The 17,578-nt window shown below is 50.2% G+C and overlaps 2 protein-coding genes across 3 annotated transcripts; both read left to right on the top strand.

Moving 5' to 3' along the window:
- Positions 1-322: 322 nt before the first annotated feature.
- LOC125685009 (hippocampus abundant transcript 1 protein-like) lies at positions 323-11,826 on the top strand. The gene is made up of 12 exons (XM_048927694.1): positions 323-626; positions 2,888-2,983; positions 3,151-3,213; positions 4,320-4,447; positions 4,865-4,979; positions 5,516-5,734; positions 6,775-6,888; positions 7,235-7,306; positions 7,706-7,818; positions 7,969-8,066; positions 8,145-8,311; positions 8,401-11,826. The coding sequence occupies exons 1-12, from the start codon at positions 543-545 to the stop codon at positions 8,608-8,610; spliced, it is 1,479 nt and encodes a 492-aa protein (XP_048783651.1). The 5' UTR covers positions 323-542; the 3' UTR covers positions 8,611-11,826.
- Positions 11,827-11,954: 128 nt separating this feature from the next.
- MADCAM1 (mucosal vascular addressin cell adhesion molecule 1) lies at positions 11,955-17,461 on the top strand. 2 transcript variants are annotated; one of them, XM_048927695.1, is made up of 6 exons: positions 11,955-12,189; positions 14,186-14,371; positions 14,870-15,136; positions 15,232-15,540; positions 15,820-16,440; positions 16,865-17,461. In XM_048927695.1, the coding sequence occupies exons 2-6, from the start codon at positions 14,323-14,325 to the stop codon at positions 16,987-16,989; spliced, it is 1,371 nt and encodes a 456-aa protein (XP_048783652.1). In that variant the 5' UTR covers positions 11,955-12,189; positions 14,186-14,322; the 3' UTR covers positions 16,990-17,461. The 2 variants fall into 2 exon arrangements, with proteins under 2 accessions (XP_048783652.1, XP_048783653.1); XM_048927696.1 differs by lacking the exon at positions 11,955-12,189 and having other exon boundaries at positions 13,762-14,371.
- Positions 17,462-17,578: the final 117 nt, after the last annotated feature.

The following is a 17,578-nucleotide window of genomic DNA, read 5'->3' as shown; positions in this document are numbered from 1 at the left end:
CTCAGCACTAGTGTTGCCAAGGCACCAAGTGTCTCCTACAACACACCAGCCCATTAAGGGCACAGCGCCAGGCCCAACGTTAATTAGCACGGGTTAATTGCACGCTGCGCCGACCCAGCGCATCCCATCGTGCCTTGCGCCACCTCCAGGCAGCTGTCTGACGTCACGACACCGCCCCTCACACACCTTCAAGCGAAGCACCGCCCCTTCTACTCCTTCTAACCAATGAGACGGCAGGCGGCGAGCGGAACAGCCAATGGGACGCGAGGATTCAGCGCGCGACAGAGGGGCGCCGGAAGTGACCGTCAACGCCATCGTCCGGGCGACGAGGGCGCGGCCGCCGGGCGGGAGGGGCCTCATGGCCGGGCCGGGCCGCCCGCCTTCCCCCGTTCCATCCGCCGCCTTTTCCCGCCTCCCCGCACTGGGTTCTGCGCTCTGACCCCACCCGTTGGGCGCGGGTCCGAGCCGGGCTCGGCGCGACCCACCGCTGGGAGGATGGGGCAGCCGAGGAGGCAGGAGAACGGCAGCGGCCTGACGGCGCAATGACCGGCGAGAAGAAGAAGAAGAAGCGGCTCAACCGCAGCGTCCTGCTGGCCAAGAAGATCGTCATACGGGACGGGGCCGGCGTGAGTGGCTTTAAGGGGGGTCGGGGCGGCGGGGAGGCTCGGCCGTGTTGGATGTCAAGCGTCTCCAGGCCACTGTACCGGCAGCTGCTGCTCCCACAGACCGGATCTCGGATGGGATGGAGCGGTTCTGCCTTTCTGAGCCTCCTATGGACGCGGCTGCTCCTCTAATCACAGAATCACAGAACGGCCAGGGTTGGAATGGACCTCAAGGATCACGAATCTCCAACCCCCTGCCACATGCAGGGCTGCCAACCTCCACATTTAACACCAGCCCAGGCTGCCCAGGGCCCCATCCAACCTGGCCTTGAACACCTCCAGGGATGGACGGGGCATCACAGCCTCTCTGGGCAGCTGTTCCAGCACCTCACCACTCTCATAGCACAGAACTTCCCCCTGACATCCAACCTCAATCTCCCCTCCCTCAACTTCAAACCATTTCCCCTTGTCCTGCTGTTATCTCCCCTTTCCAAGAGTTGATTGCCCTCCTGTTTGCAGGCTCCCTTTAGGTACTGAAAGGCTGCACTGAGGTCACCCCACAGCCTTCTTTTCTCCAGGCTGAACAAGCCCAGCTCCTTCAGCCTGTCTTCATAGGGGATGATCCTATGGGGGTTCTGTTTCCATGGGTGTGTGTGGAAATTTGGGGGTGTTTCCTGGTGTAGGGAGCCTGCTTTGGCAGGGAGCTTGGATTCGATGATCTCAGGAGGTCCCTTCCAACCCCTACGATTCTGTGATTCCGTTTGTGGTGTCATCATTTGGCAAACTTGCCTTGGGGTCTGGGTGAAATGTTCGTTTGTTTGGAGGGTTGTGTGAGGAGCTCCAGGCATCGCTGCTCTGTACCTGGAGTGGAAGTTCCAGCAGAGTGCCTGGTAAATGGCAGCTCAGAGAGAGGCACACCTGTCTCATAAGGGTGGCAGTGAGCCTTTCCTGTGCTCCTGGTCATCAGGCTCCTGGTGATCTCTTTGTATCTTATATCTGCGCATCCAAGAGGGGTGCGCACCCTTGTGGGGTGACTCCAAAGATGAGTTTTTCTCTACTGCTTAAGGAGTGGAGCAGGTTGCCCAAGGAGGCTGTGGATGCCTCATTCCTGGAAGCATTCAAGGCCAGGCTGGATGTGGCTCTGGGCAGCCTGGGCTGCTGGTTGGTGACCTGCACACAGCAGGGGGTTGGAACTGGATGAGCGTTATGCTCCTTTTCAACCCAGGCCATTCTGAGATTCTATGAGTGTAATTAATGCAATGAGGTGATTGATAGGTGGAAACTGTGAACAGGTTCCACGTGGATTTCTGCATCTGCTGCGTGAAGAGATGGGCTGTTAGTTTTGTTTCAGTTGCGATAGAAATGGTTGAGAGAACACAAAGAGGGGAGATGAAAGCAAGAGGGGGCTGCTGCCTTCTGCAGAGAGATTGTTAGGTGAGTGGAACGAGGTGGGTTTGTGCCACCCTGGGCCTTCTTCCTCTGCTACAAACAGCCATCTCACTTGTGTGCAGTAAAACTGACTGCTTTGAGTTTCCCTAGGGCAGGGTTGGGTGCCTCTTGGCTCTGCTGGTGACTTGATTTCTTCTTTTAAGGAGACTTTCTGTTGAGTTGAAATCATTCTGTTGCTAACAGGTGAAATGATTTCTTGTGGAAGGGAATGTGTTGTGCTACTGCATGTTTGGCCTGTGCAGTTCTCTGGTGTCATTCAGCTGAGGTTTTCCCCTCGTTCCTCGTGATTTGTGTTACTTGTGAGCTCATGACTTTGTAAATGTGTCCTGTGTGACAGGAGATGACCTTCTGGGCAGGCAGCTGAACAAAAGCTGCCTTAGAAGTGCTGGGAGAGATCTTAAAAGTAGGATAAGCAAACTCTTCAAAGCTTCTTTTTAAGCTGATCTAAAGGATTGGCCTTTTCCATCACGCTGAACAGAGTCAGCATTGAGGGCTAAACTCGCCTTTCCAAAAGTCTGGAGCCTTTTCTGAGCTGTTGCATCTACTGCTGTCCAAATAGGCAGTGGGGGTCCATGTCAAAGCTCTTTAAGGTGAGGTTTGGAAGGGTGATGTGTTCAGTTGTCTTTAGGGAAGGCTTAATGGTATCAAAGATGCTCTTTGAAAGGGAAGAAAGAAACCAATGGGCTTTGTAGGACAGGTAAGGATTGGTAGGACCAGAGGGAGTCACCCTGGGTGGGGGGACAGCTTCGGTCAGAGCTGACATTTCAGCTCCCAACCAAATGTATTTATCCCAAACCAGGATGTGCATATCTTTAATTAGGAGCTTTGTTTTGCAGCGACAGGGGATTGGAGAGCCCAGCGTGTACCACGCAGTGGTGGTGATTTTCCTGGAGTTCTTTGCCTGGGGTTTACTAACCACTCCAATGCTGACGGTGAGTGATCGTCCTCTTGTAGCTGGGGGTTTGCCTTGAGATGCTGATTGCTTTCCCATTTTCCCCGTGCTGTGTTCTCAGAGCCATCTGTAGCCACCAGTTGCCTGCAGGAATGGAAACCCTGTACAAGTTGCTAGCATGCTTTACTTTTATTTCTCCTCCTGTAGGTGTTACACCAGACTTTTCCTCAGCATACATTCTTGATGAATGGTCTGATTCACGGAGTCAAGGTAAGGGCTGTTCCTTCTGCTCTCATGGCTGCATGGAATGAAATCTAATCTGTACCTCGCTTGCATTTGAGTCTGAGTTCAAAGCTAGAAGTGGCAAACCATGACATTTGCTGATCAGCCAGTGTTTGATGTTCATATTTAATGTTGGGTTGCTCACTGGCAAACCTAATGGAAAATGAAGGATTGATAGGACATAAAATTGGGTAGTTTGTGTAGTTGACCTTACTGAGAAGAATTAACATTGTGCTGCTTGTTAGCATCTGTTTGGAGCTGTAACAAATGTGTTTCAGCTGAAAGCATTCTGAATCTTTATGATATCAGCCACGGAACCAAATTGAGGAGAAAAGAAATCGATGACATCTGAGCTTATCAGTAAGGAAGAACTGGAATTGGTCTGGCCTTAGTGGGTTCTCATCAGAGAAAGTAAAGAGTGTGCTGCAGTGTGGTGAATGGGCTCTGTGACTAGGCCAGATCCCCAGGGCAGAATGTGAGGCAAAACCACTGCAAAAGCAATAGCCAGGTGTTCTGACTCAGAAGTGAGACAAGATGTGTTGCCAGGCCACAGTTCTGGCAGAAAAGATCTCAAGAAATAGCATCAGAGGGGTTCCCTTTGCTGTGTATTGGAGCTCCCTGCTATGCTTAAGGTCTGTTCCCTGCTTATCTCTGCTTTGAAAGGCACTGAACCGTTTTATTTGTGCTTCATTGGTTTCTCATCAGGTCTGACTCGTCTCCATGTAAAAGAGAAAGCTTTCCCTAGATCTGTAGCAGATGTTGATGTGACAGAGCTGTGCCAGCTTCTTTTTAGGTAGTGGCAGGGCAGCTCCCTGCTGCACAGGGGTGCCTGGGGAGACCACAGCTGCAGGCTGAGCAGCTGCAGAGAATGGGAAGCTGTTGGATTATTTAGCAGCATTTAGCTGCTCAAGGATTTTGTTCTCCTCACTGAAAATGTGAGCAACTGAATGAACTGTTACGTTTTGGTAATATCACCTGCTTGTATGAAACAGGCATGGGTTCTTTATCTTCAGATGTTGTCTCCAAAAGCTCTTGCTGTTGATAATTAGAAAGAAAGCCCTCAGTCAAACTCTCATCTTTTCTGCCTTTCCCAGGGTCTGCTTTCTTTTCTAAGTGCCCCGTTGATTGGTGCTCTCTCTGATGTCTGGGGCAGGAAATCCTTCCTCCTCCTCACTGTCTTCTTCACATGTGCACCAATTCCCCTTATGAAGATCAGTCCATGGTGAGTTTGTTCTTGTTCAAACTGAGTGGCTCTGAGAAGAAGAGCGAATGTGAAGCTCAGCAGTGAAGGATTTGCTGGTATTGCATTCAAAGATGAGGTGGAAGTGTCCAGTAAACAAGGAGCCTGGCCATGTGGCCTTTCCTCAGCCTAGAGACTGATTTACTTGTCCAGTTCCGCCAAAGGATTCAGTTTCAGGAAGAAAAGCTTTATTGCTTCACCTGGTAAAACATAAACCATAACAGAAGGGGAAAATAAATCATAAAACTTCATAGGCTGCAAGCCTGCAGCTCAGTGCTGCTGAGTGCTTTATGATGCAGTGAAATAAGATGGACTGGAGCAGGAATATGGCAGGGGTAGTAACTCAACTTCTGCCATGTGGCTGGTCTCTAACTCTGCCTTTGGTAACATCTGTTTCAGGTGGTATTTTGCTGTCATTTCCATGTCTGGAGTCTTTGCTGTCACCTTTTCTGTGATTTTTGCCTACGTTGCTGATATCACACAGGAGCATGAACGCAGCACAGCATATGGCCTGGTAAGGAGCTTAGTAACAGGGTCATCTATTGAAGGAAATACTTGGGGTCTGGCTGTTAGGACAGGTGTAAAATTAGGGTGGGAGCCTTACAGACATCAAGCTTGAGGGCAGTATCTGTGACAAGATGATATGAGCTTTGCTAATGTTGAGCACTGAGAGAGCAAGCTAATCTCTGTGTTTTCTGAGCTCCAGCTGTATTCTTGCTCGGCCTTTAAATCAGCCTGGTCTGTCAGCTTCTTTGCACAGTTAAAAAGCTCAGACCATGATGCTGGTGTGCATACAGGTAGCCTGTGGTTGTGCCCTTCCTATGGAGTTACTGGAAGCACCATAACCAATATGAACTGCTAGGATAGCTTTAATTGCCTTTTGCTAGAACTCAGCCTGGATGGCACCAAGCAAACATGCCATATCCTTGTGTACAAGAATCCCTGTCCACGTGGATTGTCTCCTTCCAATATAATACCCTTCAGTTACTGTGGGAGAGAAAATAAGCTCTGGTCAGGAGAAGCTGTGTTATTCATCTCTTATGCTTCTAGGTGTCAGCCACGTTTGCTGCTAGTCTGGTCACAAGCCCAGCAATTGGTGCATACCTTTCCCAAGCCTATGGTGATACACTGGTAGTCGTGCTAGCTTCAGGTGTTGCTTTGCTGGATATTGGTTTCATCCTGCTGGCTGTGCCAGAATCTCTGCCAGAAGAGATGCGTCCTGTCTCCTGGGGAGCTCCAATCTCTTGGGAACAAGCAGATCCATTTGCTGTAAGTGATCTTGCTGCTGTTTTTCTGCACTCTGGTGATATCTGTGGGTGCTGTAGTTCTGCTGTTTTCTCTCAAAAGGAAGATGCATTCCACAGAAGATCAAGATGAATGCTGGCAAAGATACAGTTTAACTGACAGCAGACTGCATGTATATAAAAGTAACAGCTTCTTTCTTACCTGAGTAGCTGCATATGTAAAGTCTTAAAGCAAGAGCATCTCTGGAGGCAATGTGCCAGATGTATTAAATAGCAGAGAATCATACAATAGCTTGGGTTGGAAGGGCTGCTCTCAGGGAGTTCTTCTCCCAGTTTACATACCTGGCATTACCCCGAGCCAAGTGCAAAACCTGACACTTTTCTTTGTTGAACCTCAATGATGTTCCACCTTGAGAGCTTATCAAGTTCCCTCTGGGTGCCATCACCATTGGTCAGTCCATCCAATACCTGAAGCAGAAAGCTGTTGTGGATCCAGGAGTCTCTTGGATCTGGTATTCTGTGAATCATCCCACCACAATAAGCAACAAGATCATAGCTTTCTAGGTGCACCATGGTTTCTACCTGCTGCTGCAATGTGAATTACTTTACTGAGCAGTAGGGTTGTGTCAGGAGAAGTCTTGTGTGTCCCTGGCTTTTTAAGGACTTGCTGATGGTTGTGAGCTTTGCAGAGTTTCACCTCCTCTGCTTGCTTGGAGAATTATGTTGGCAGCCTGAGGGAATAAAAGCTGGGATTAAAAGCAGTTGGCTGTGAATGTAAGAAACTGAAAAGCAAAAATTCCTCATTCTAAGGTGTAAATTGATGTAATTTTGTGTCTTGTCTGGTGTGCTCTGTGGCAGCGTTCACATCTTCATCTGGAATGCTGGGTATTTGCTGTTTATGAACAGAAGGCATTTACAGAGGGCTGTTCTGAGTAAACAAGTGTACTCTTATCCAAGCATTCCCTTTTTGCATGTGAGATGGTAACTTAAACACTTGTGTTTACCTGCACCGTATGCAACAGGTTTTAACTTGGTTTCTTTTTTTCCCCCTCCTCTTTTTTACAGTCTTTGAGGAAAGTGGGTCAGGATTCTACAGTGCTGCTCATCTGTATCACTGTCTTTCTCTCCTATCTTCCTGAAGCTGGCCAGTACTCCAGTTTTTTCCTGTACCTGCGACAGGTCAGTGAGCAAAGGAAGGTTCTGAATGCACAAACCCAGCCTAGAAATGTTCTCTAAGCTGCATGTCCATGGGAAACTAAGATTGGCCAATGGCTTAATGAAGCTGAAACCATAAGAAATAGTGACATGTTCCAGCTTTCCTAAAAAATAAAATAAAAAAAAACCAGATATGGGAGCCTCTGGATCACTTTGTGTTTTATTCCAGTCAGGTAGCAGAACGTGCAGTTGATTAACATTTAAGGAGCTGACAAGCAGTGTCAATAAATGTTAGTGGCACTGATGGAGCGATGTTTGTTGTGTGGTGCACATCTCTTGCCTGAAGAATCCCTTCTTGGTGTTTTCACAGGTCATTGGTTTTTCCTCAGAGACTGTGGCAGCGTTTATTGGTGTTGTTGGAATTCTCTCTATACTGGCTCAGGTGAGAACTGATTTCTGCCTGTGATCTGAGAGTCAGGTTATGGGCATATGCTAAACTTCGGATAATTTGGATTAATGACTTGTCAGAATCCCCGTGGCTACTCAGATACCATCAGTGCCACTTACAGCTACCTGTGATCTCTTGTCTGCTCTGGGTGTAGCTGTTGTCAGGGAACAACAAACTGTGGAGTGGTTGCTCTGTAAAACATCAGAGATTATGCTCTGATTGCTATAAAAAGGGACATGCTGGTTTCTATGAGAATGTGATCAGAATGGAGGAGTGCCTGTGCGTGGCAGAGCAATCTCATGGCAGCAAGAGTAATCCCTCTGATTTCTGTTCTCTTATTCTTCAGTGTGTTGTCGTCTCTCTGCACTTACTTTGTTTTTCTTTTACTTCCAGACAGTAGTCTTGGGAATTCTCATGCGTTCAATAGGAAATAAAAACACCATCCTGCTGGGACTTGGCTTCCAGATCCTGCAGCTTGCCTGGTATGGCTTCGGATCACAGCCTTGGTAAGAGTTTGCCCATCTTTGGCTTCTCCCTCCATGGCTCTGTGACAGGTCTCTGTCCCCAGCAGAGGGAGATGCTGCTCCACATGCAGTGCTGGTTTATAGCAGCTCCTTGGGAGCCTCCCTGCTGACTGCTTCCCCTTTCTCTCCAAGGATGATGTGGGCAGCAGGGGCTGTGGCTGCCATGTCTAGCATCACCTTCCCAGCCATCAGTGCCATGGTGTCTAGGAATGCAGACCCTGACCAGCAGGGTAAGTTCAGTTGCTTACTTGTTTCATGGGCAAGTTCATCCTAGCAGCACTCAGGTCACAAATGTTCTCTGTCCCCAGGTGTAGTGCAGGGGATGATCACTGGAATTCGGGGTCTGTGTAATGGCCTGGGGCCTGCTCTCTATGGCTTTGTCTTCTATCTCTTCCACGTGGAATTGAACGAAATGGCCGAGGTGGAAACTTTGGGTAAGGCCTCCAAACCCAACATGGCCAACCCAACAGACGAGGTAATCTGCTCAGTTTTATCATTCAGTTGTTGGGGTGCTTCTTCTGACATTGCCTTCAGCATTAACCATTCCTTTGTTTTTTCCTACAGAGCAGCATTATCCCAGGGCCTCCTTTCCTGTTTGGAGCTTGCTCTGTCTTGCTGTCGCTCCTGGTGGCTTTGTTCATTCCAGAACACAACCTCACTCTGAGATCAGGCAGCCACAAAAAACACAGTAATGGAGCCCAGACCCACACCCACAGCCCACAGGCTGGAGCTTCGGATGGCAAGGAGCCCCTGCTTGAGGACAGCAGTGTATGAGGTTGGGAGAGAAGGACCTGGCTTGTGTCTCAACTCCAGATCAAAGATGGACTTAGTTGGGGTTTGGGGAGAGAGGGTGGGAGGCAAAGAAGGAGCGAGATGAAAGACTGTACCACGAGCAGCTCACGAGAAGGGAAGTGGTTTCCCTTCAAGCCAAATATACTCAGCTGGTGCAAAAATGGCATTGTATGGTCTGGTGCTGATGGAAAGGGGAGATACAGAACTGCTGTGCATGAAGGGATCTTTCTTTAAAGCAAACCTGCCCTTGTTGTGAACACTGAACTTCATGGTGTGACCTGCCAAATACTCCACTCGTCAGTGAAAAATTGAGGAGCTAGCATTGTCTGTGTTCTAATGTGAACTAACTCGTGTGCCAGCCAGAATAAAACAAGGCATCTGTTACATTCCCCCCATCCCCTTACATAATTGGTCCTCAATGCTGATCCCGTTTGCAGCTGAGTTGGCTGACCTCAGCCTGGGGGAGGCCGAGAGGCTGCACTGTGCAGCCCATACTGTAATACCACAGCAGGTGAAAAGTGTGCGTGGATGAAGAACAGGTAGCATAGTCACCATCTTGAGGATCAGGTGAATTTGTCCATTTTGGCCCAGGTGATGCTTACTTAGATAAGAAATTGATGCTGTCCTGAGCTCACAAGAGAGAATGGGCAGATGGAAGGCAATTGTACGAATTACAGATGCTTAGGTGGTCAACGCTGGTGTTTTTCATGGAGGTTTCTGTTGCTTTTGTGTTGGCTTTTTTTGTTGTTGTTACTCTGATGTGACACTTCTGTCTGTCACTACCTCCATAGGAAGTAGGTAGAAGGATTTTGGGGGGGGTGGAGGGGGGGATTTTCTTCTGGAAGTGGAAAGGTTGGTTAGAAGAGAGCTTCTTAAGAGGCAGGAGAAAGAAGTGAACTCTGCTAAGCACTTTGTTAAAGCTTGGCTTCCTGAGAGTGAGGTCAGAGCTGTCGAGCACTTCTATGAAGCATGTTGATTTTTCCACAGACTCTTCCCAACTTGATATGAAAACCAGATAACGAGCGTGATTTGTTTTTTCTCAGCCCAAAGGAGCCTGGTGAGGGCTGCAATTGCTTTGAATCTGCAAGTCTGTATTCCACGCAGCATTTCTGAAGGCTGTTGTGTTGCTGAAGGATGAAACTGCAGCCTCTTCTGCGGGGTTCAGCTGTGCTTAGGAGAAGAAACAGAAACTCTGAGTGCTGTGAAAGAAGCTGAGGTAGATATGGGGAAGGCTTCGTTGTTTTGAGATACATAGAGATAGTGAAGTGGGCAGGAAACAATTGCATGAGTGAGAGAAGAAATAAAGGCACTGGGGAAGCAAAGACCAAACTGGGGGCACTTAAGGAACTTGTTGCTAAGGGGATTGTGGATACAGTGGCCAAAAACCAGTCCCATCTCAGCATGGGGTATGCATACAGCTTCTTGGGGATCACTTCTCAGTGGGTTCAAGAGAGTAATTTAAGGGAGAAAGACCAAAAGGGATCACTGTCACTTCATGTCTTGGTTCTTTGCAGATGGGTAACTGTGTTTGGTGCTGTTCCTGTGCAGCAGTGACCAAAATGCCTTGAATGAAGAGCATCCTGTTGGTTTATCAACTTTTCTGGACCAGTTAGTTAGTGGAGGTGGGCATTTAAGTGAAGTAATTCATCTTTTGTTTACCAATAACTTTGGCTGGTACTTAAATCCTGTCATAAGAACTGTAAGAGCAGCTGATTGCCCATGCAGAGAGCAGCTGCCTCAGACACTGAGGGTTGGCTTATGCAGCTCTATGGGACTGGAAAAGGTATCAGCAACATGTGGAGGCTCCAGTTTTCTTTCTGCCCCATGTTTCCAGACCTTTTTGGGATGGGTTGCACTGTGGATGCACAGCACACACCTTTCCTGAAGTGAATCCCCTCACTTTAACTTCTAGGCAGCAATTCCAACTCTGTGTTGCTTACAGAAATAGCTTTTATTCGACTGGAGCTTCACCAGGTAAATCTGGTGCTTCATTTGTTTGCACTGTACGAAAATGAACTCAAGTCGTTCCGTCCCTCACATGCAAATGAATTGAAATTAAACACTGAATAGTTACCTCATTCACACTCAAAAGCTTCACAGGTTAAAACAGAACAGAACGTTACAAAACCAAGACGAGCCTAATTTATATTATATAAAATATATAGATAGATATATTTTTCAAAGTCCTTTCCTATGTATGATAATTTATTCCACCGAGGTCACTTCCCAACCTGCCAGGGTCTGCAATGCAGGCAGAGGTGGCGCAGTGGGGATGGGTGTGAGGTGCTCCCAGTCCCACAGTGCTGAGGGTGCAGATGTTGCCTGGAGGGCAGCAAGCCTGCTTGCCTTCCCTGCAGGTGCTGCTTGTTGTTATGGGCACTGGAAGCAAACAGGGGTTTGTTCTGGAGTTCCCTCAGTTGGGTGGGGGGCTTTTGGCCCTGCTGGAACCCCTCTCTCCCTGGTAGGCGTAGGGATGTGATCCACCATTCTGCCTTTATGTGAGAGACACTGCCTCGAGCCCAGATTACTGGACCTGAATGAAGAATGTGCCTAATTCTGAAGGGCTGGTAATTCTGCAGCGTCGGTGGTGGAGGCTGGAAAACCTATAGAGAACATTGAGTTAGCGTTGCCAAGTTTTGTTATTTTCTATGGAAATGCAACTTTTTTTGTTTGTAAAAAGAGCCTTTTCTGTCAATCCCATTGATTTGCTGTGTGATGCCTGAGCCTGGCCACTATCAGCATCGGCGTCGTGCACTGAGTTACACTTTGGGTTGGTGAACAGCAAAGCCCCAAGCATACAGCGAAAGAATGAGCTCAGCTGCCTTTCCTCTGCAGCTCCAATGTGAACAGCAGCAGTTCCAGTGAGTTTATAAAGCTGCCCTTGTTGCATTAGAGAAACTGAATGCATTAAAGCCACCGCCTGCCCTTTTGCTGTTACCTTTGCAAAGGAATCACTTTGAGCTTTGTTTTTCTTCTTCCATTGGCACTTGAATTGCTGCGGTCATCATTGAAGTGTGGGCACACAGCAAGCCCACCTTCGTTGGAGAATGGCTCTAAGTTTACTATGGTGTGCATTTCTGTATCTCTTTTTAAGTTAACATTGAAATGTATTTATTTCGGTTCCAGTTGTGTTTAGCACTGGCTAATCTCTCCTCTGATGGATTATTTATTAAACTGCTGCATTCCTGTTGCGTTGAAGCTCTCTCTTCTGATCTGTTACAAGATGGATTTGGGGCTTTTGGAGGCTGTGTGTATTTCTGGATGGTCTCTGGTGCCTGGTTGGGGCTGGAGTCCACATGTGAGGTTGTGTACAGGGCACAAATCCATCTGGTTGGTTTTCATCAGTTTCTTCCAAACTTGTATTCTAGAATGAAAAGTACATGAAACCAGTTCACATTCAACCTGATTCTGGAACCATCTGTCTGGATTTTCATGGGAGCATTAGAACAGCTTCACAGCTCTCAATGCTTTGGTGCCTGAAGGTAAAACACGCCGAGCTGAGCTTCTGCTGCTCGCCTTACTCACCCAACAAGAAAGAGACCTCCAGGCTGCATGTCCAAGGTAACATTGATGGTACCAGGTATAATTTGGGGGTTGTGCAAGCTGGGATGGCTGTCTGCAGTTCAGCTCCATGCACAGCAGCCATTCCCTGTGCACCAGCATCCCCATGGGGGCTATAGCATGCAGCTGTCAGCATCCCAACCTGCTGCCCTCATTTCCAGGCAGGCTTCATTTAGATCTTATCTTACCCATTTAAGTGGGGTTTTCAGGATCATACTAATGTGAGCAATGTAATCACAAGTAGCATAAACAAATCCAAATCAGATCCTTTGATGGATGGCCAGTGCTCTGTAATGAGCTGGAAATACGAGCCCTCTATTATAAACGATGTTGCATTTTGTATTTATTTCCTTTGGACTTTTGAGCTTATTATGTTAGTTTTTGCTACTGTTGTCTGAAGGGAAAAAAAGACCCTCAGCTTGTCTCAGCATCAATGTGCTGGAGGGAAAAGGAAATGGTGCACATCACCAGTCCAACCTTGAACTCCAGCACTGCGTTTGTAGGTTTTGTTGTTTGGTAGCACGTTTTGGTGTTTCCCATCTCTGAAAGAGTTTAAAGACAATTCAGACTCTCAGTCTGATGCTTAACGGTAAACTTCAGAAGGATTTGGGCTTTGCCAGCTGCCCCACGTGTGGTCTTTCATAGAATGGCTTGGGTTGGAAGGGACCTCGAGGTTGAAGTTCCAAACTCCTGCTGCAGGCAGGGCTGCTGACCACTGGATCAAGTACTGGAATAGAAGCATCACCTGTGTGCTCTTGCAATATTTAAGGATAAAATCCATTAAAGAGAAAGACTGAACAAACTGTGGGGTGATGGGATGCTCAGGGATGAAAATCTGGCCACAGGGAGCCAAGGGGAGATGGATGATGGATTTAGGGCACGGAGGTGCTTTGAGGTTTGAGCTGCGAGGGTGGGAGCAAGGAGGAGACCCTGAGCTCACTGCTGGGAAGAGCTTGGCCCATCCAGAGCCTTATCCCATGGAGGAGACCTGGGCATTTCCGCACCAGGGCTGGGTCAGGGCCCCATGGCCAGACTGCAGTGGCTGCTGGAAACTCCGGGAAGCGGCTCCGTTAACACAGGATGGACGGAACAAAACCCTGCAGCCATTAATCAGCCTGATTTCAGCTGAATGTGCACATTCGAGTGGCAGTTGTTTACAGAGCTCTTCCCCTGCCCTGTCTGACAGTTAATTACCTGGGATTCCAAATGGAGCTGCTTTCTCAGGAATGTTCCCGTATGGGAAGCAGCTCCTGATGGGAGGAGGTGTGGGGAATCACGCATCCCTTCCCTCAACCCTTTGGCTGCTTCCTCAAGCCAAGTGATGGGGTATGATGAGCCAGAATGAAGCCAGCTATCTCCTGAGAGCTGGGTGTGGGGATAAGGTGGTGATGCCAGACATGGAGAGTGGCTGTGTGGCCGTGCCTTGGGGCAGCATGATGTGGGGCAGACAGCCCTACCAAGGGAATACCTGCTTTTATCCCTGAAAATGCTCTCTGCAGCTGTTGGTTCCAGTTTGCCTTGGAGAGAGTGCAGAGGGCTGCATAGTGTGCATTTGGTGGGGGAGTGATGGGGAGATGCCATGGGAAGTATCTGTGGGTGAGCTGGTAGGAGATAAAGAGGTAGAAGAGGCAGCCTGCCCTCCTATTGCTCTCAATCTCTTTGATAGAAGGATTCAAATCCCTGTCATTGAGGGATATTCTGCTTTCTAGAAGATGTGGTATCCAGGCAGCTTTGCTCACCCAGGCCAGGTGGAGTGGAGAGGGAGCTGGGATGGGACCAAGTCCTGACCTGAGTGGGGCTGTCAGGGGGTGAGAGGCAATGGGAGCCCTGCAGCCCTGTGGGGAGCCTCGGGGTCGGGGGATCCCATAGGCACAGAGCCGTGTAACTGGGCAAGCACTGAACACAAAGTCAAATGAGAAACCCTTTCTGGAAATACCCCCACTGAGGGGAAGGTGGTGGGGCCCCAGGATGTTTCTCCCAGGGGCGGATCTTACAGGGTATTAAAAAGGGCTGAGAACGGGGCTGGCAACCAGAAGAGGAAAGCCCCAGTCAGCAGCACTCACTCCAAGCAAGAGGGAAGGAAGGAAAACCACACTTTGCTGCTGCTCTGCCCTGCGGCCAGCTCCGTGGGTGATGGAATTGGCTCCTCTCCTCTTCATCAGCTTGCTGTGGGGCTGTAGTGGTGAGTGCCTGATCCCTCACCCAGGCTGCACACTGAGATCCCTGTGCTTTTGCTCTGTGTGCTGCTTTTGGTGCTCCTTCTCCTTGCTCCTCAGCTCTGTGCCCATTGTGGTGGAGCCCATGGCTGGTGTGTGAATGATGCCATACATCCCTGCTCCAGTGCACTAACCTGCTGCCAGGTGAGCAGCAGCACTGGTGAACAGTGAAAACTGCAGGGAAAAAGATGTCTGTGGGGTCATTTCCAATAAAATAGCTGGAAAGTCTTGGTGGTAAGGCGTACAATCAGGAGGTGATGCCTGCTATTTGGCAGACCCTGGCTGGATTTTGCCAGGGAAACTCTGGCTTGAATGAATCGTCACTATTAATCTGTGCCCCTTGTGGTGGTGGTGAGAAAAGAGCTGGGTGGTGCCTGAGTGTGACTAAACCAAAATCCTGTTTGCTTTGTTTCTTGGTGTTTGTCCCCTCCTCTGACCCCCACAGTCCCTTCTCCTTCACACAGGGCGGCCGACCAACAAACTGGTGGTGGTGCCAAAGGAGCCAGTGGTGCAGTACGGGGACGCAGTGCAGCTGAACTGCTCACTGGCCTGCCCAGGCGGCACAGTGCAGTGGAAAGGGCTGGACACCAACCTGGGCAGCATCGACACCCTCCTCACCCACAGCATCCTGAAGATCAGCAGCGTCAAAGTGGCCACAGAGGGCATCAAGATCTGCCAGGGCACCTGCGGTGAGAACAGCTACCAGAACACTGCCGTCCTGAAGGTCTACTGTAAGCATCCCCACCACTTTCTCTTGGGGGCTCCCCCTGCAAAGTCCTGTTGTTCCCTGGAGATTCACAGCTTCCCGTGGCTGTTTCTCTTGCAGCTCTCCCAGAGGTGCTGCAGATCAGTGTGGACCAAGCACTGATACCGGGGCAGCCATCCACCCTGCACTGCTCAGCTTTGCACGTGTATCCCATCATAGAGCTGCAGCTCGCCTGGTACCGGGAGGACAAATTGCTGATGGATGAATTTGAAGAAACAGAGACCGATGAGGGACTGTTTGATGTTGTGACCACAGTGCGGGTGTCAGGGGAGGACGTGACAGAAGGGGTTGTGTTCAGGTGTGAGCTGACGTTGACAATTGGGTCAAAGACCTTCACCCGTGTAGCATCCATTCCTGTGAGCAGTAGGGGTGAGTACCACGGATGGAGCTGGGAAGCCGGGGTCTTACAGTGCTCCTACTGCTGGAGCCCTCCTCCACTGTCTGGCATTGCTTGAAGCAGCAAGGATAACAGCTTTCCCTTCTTGTGCTGTGCTGTGAACCTCCTGTCCCTGCTGCCATGCTGATTGGTGATGATCCCTGCTCTGGGGCTGCTGTGCTTGTGTAGGATGGGCAGAGGTGGCTATCGCTCCCTGGGGACAATGTGCCACATCTGCCTCTGAGGCCACTTATGATCCTCTGTTTTCACAGCTGTTACGGAGCAGCCAACAGCCATGGCCACATCCACAGTGAGCCCCCACACCACAATGACCACAACGGTGATCCACAGCATCACTGAGCCTGCAGCCACAACAGTGCCATCCCCAGAGCCACACGAGCCCAGCAAAGCCCTGAATGCTGTGTCACGGAGACCTGAGACCCCCACAGAGTGGGCTGCTGCATCCAAACCCACCCTACCCGAGCATCATCAGGGCCCTGCAGTGGGCACAGCATCGCTGTATCTGGACGGCACCTCAGCCCCCAGCATGGGCACTGTGAGCCCTGCAGCCACACAGGGAGCAGCTGTGGGTGGCAGCAGCCCAGGCTCCCACGTAACAACACCTACCTGCAGCCTGCAGATCTGGTCGCTGCCTCCCAACGGGATACGAGGCAGAGCTCTGCGCATTGAGTGCCAGGCACAGTGTACCCAAAATGCCTCCGTCCGTTGGCTGCACACCCCTGTGGCTCTGTCCCAGTACCGGGAGGAGGCAGCAGGCAATGGTTCCACGCTCTGGTTGGACCGGGCTGAGCCCCATCACCAAGGCCACTATCAGTGCATCCTGCTGGGCCGCCATGCACAAGCAGTCAGCATGCAGCTGGTGGTCTCTGATGGTGAGTGGGGGGTCTGCAGCCCCCATCTGTCCCCCCTGCATGCATCCCTTGCGGTCTGCTGCAGCCATGCTGGGTGTTACACTCACTGCAGCTCTCTGGTGCATTAGGGGAGCTGATAAACAAGAGAGTGACTTTATACAGGGGGAGGTAATGATAGGACAAAGGGGAATGGCTTTAAATCAAAAGAGAGTAATTTTAGGTGAGATTGCTTTACCAAGAGATGGTGAAAACCTGGAGTTGCCCAAGGGGGCCCCCACCTGGGGCCCTGGGCAACATGAGCTGGTGGGGGGCACCCCAGCCTATGGCAGAGGGGCCGTGGGGCTGTGAGGGCTCTTCCAATCCTACCATTGATATGCTCAAAGCTGGGGAGCTTCAGGTGGGGGAGGTGGGCCTGCAAGCCCATGTCCTTCTCGTGTCTTTGCAGATACATCCAGCTCCATCCCTCCCATAGCCATGGGCACAGCGTTCTCACTCCTGGGACTGATAGTGACTGGTATCATATCTCGTCGCCTATGGAAACGATTTAAATCACACTACAATCTGTCCTAAGAGTGGAAGCTTCCTACAGCTGCTCCATTCCTTCCTATCAGCTCCTGCCATCCCTCTTTCATGCTGGATGCTGAGCCCCTATGAGCCAGGCAGCCCAGCTTCAGCATAGGACCACCTGAGCCAGCAGGGTGCGGGCTGCTCCCTGCCAGACCCCAAAAGGAGCAGCTCCAGCCCAGGGGCTGCAAGCATGGAGCTGGCTGAGCTGCTGCTGCACTCCTTTACATCGGTGGGCACTGAGAGTTCCGTGTGCGTGGTGTGTGTGAGCAGGGCTGGCAAAGAGGAGTCTGACCCATGGCTGAGGCTGCTGCTGCCTGGCCAGTGAATGAGGCTGTGAGGGATGAGCGGGGCTGGGATGGATGGGGCTGTGCTGGCCTGGGCCTGCAGCTCACAGTGAATCCCAGAGCACGGCAGACACTCGGTGCAGCAGGAGGTGGGGATGGATGCGTGGTGCTGGGTGGGTGTGCGTAACAACAGCATGACTTTCAATAAAAGTGCTTTATTTGTGTTTGTGCTCTGACTCGGTCCCCACATGGCTCTGGTCCCCTAGCAGTGCTGCGGGGCGCGTTGCCCGTTAAGGAGCCCCGCATTT

The sequence above is a fragment of the Lagopus muta genome, chromosome 26 (genome assembly GCF_023343835.1).
Source record: "Lagopus muta isolate bLagMut1 chromosome 26, bLagMut1 primary, whole genome shotgun sequence".
NCBI classification, from domain to species: Eukaryota; Metazoa; Chordata; class Aves; order Galliformes; family Phasianidae; genus Lagopus; species Lagopus muta.
This window is presented reverse-complemented; position numbering and strand designations above follow the sequence as displayed.

Excerpts from the sequence above, each read along its gene's own strand:
- LOC125685009 (XM_048927694.1), top strand. The coding sequence starts at position 543 with ATGACCGGCGAGAAGAAGAAGAAGAAGCGGCTCAACCGCAGCGTCCTG. Across the intron at positions 5,735-6,774 it reads AACAAGCAGATCCATTTGCT|TCTTTGAGGAAAGTGGGTCA; the intron begins GTAAGTGATCTT and ends TCTTTTTTACAG. Across the intron at positions 6,889-7,234 it reads TTTTCCTGTACCTGCGACAG|GTCATTGGTTTTTCCTCAGA; the intron begins GTCAGTGAGCAA and ends GTGTTTTCACAG.
- MADCAM1 (XM_048927695.1), top strand. The coding sequence starts at position 14,323 with ATGGAATTGGCTCCTCTCCTCTTCATCAGCTTGCTGTGGGGCTGTAGT. Across the intron at positions 15,137-15,231 it reads TGCCGTCCTGAAGGTCTACT|CTCTCCCAGAGGTGCTGCAG; the intron begins GTAAGCATCCCC and ends TTTCTCTTGCAG. Across the intron at positions 16,441-16,864 it reads GCAGCTGGTGGTCTCTGATG|ATACATCCAGCTCCATCCCT; the intron begins GTGAGTGGGGGG and ends GTGTCTTTGCAG.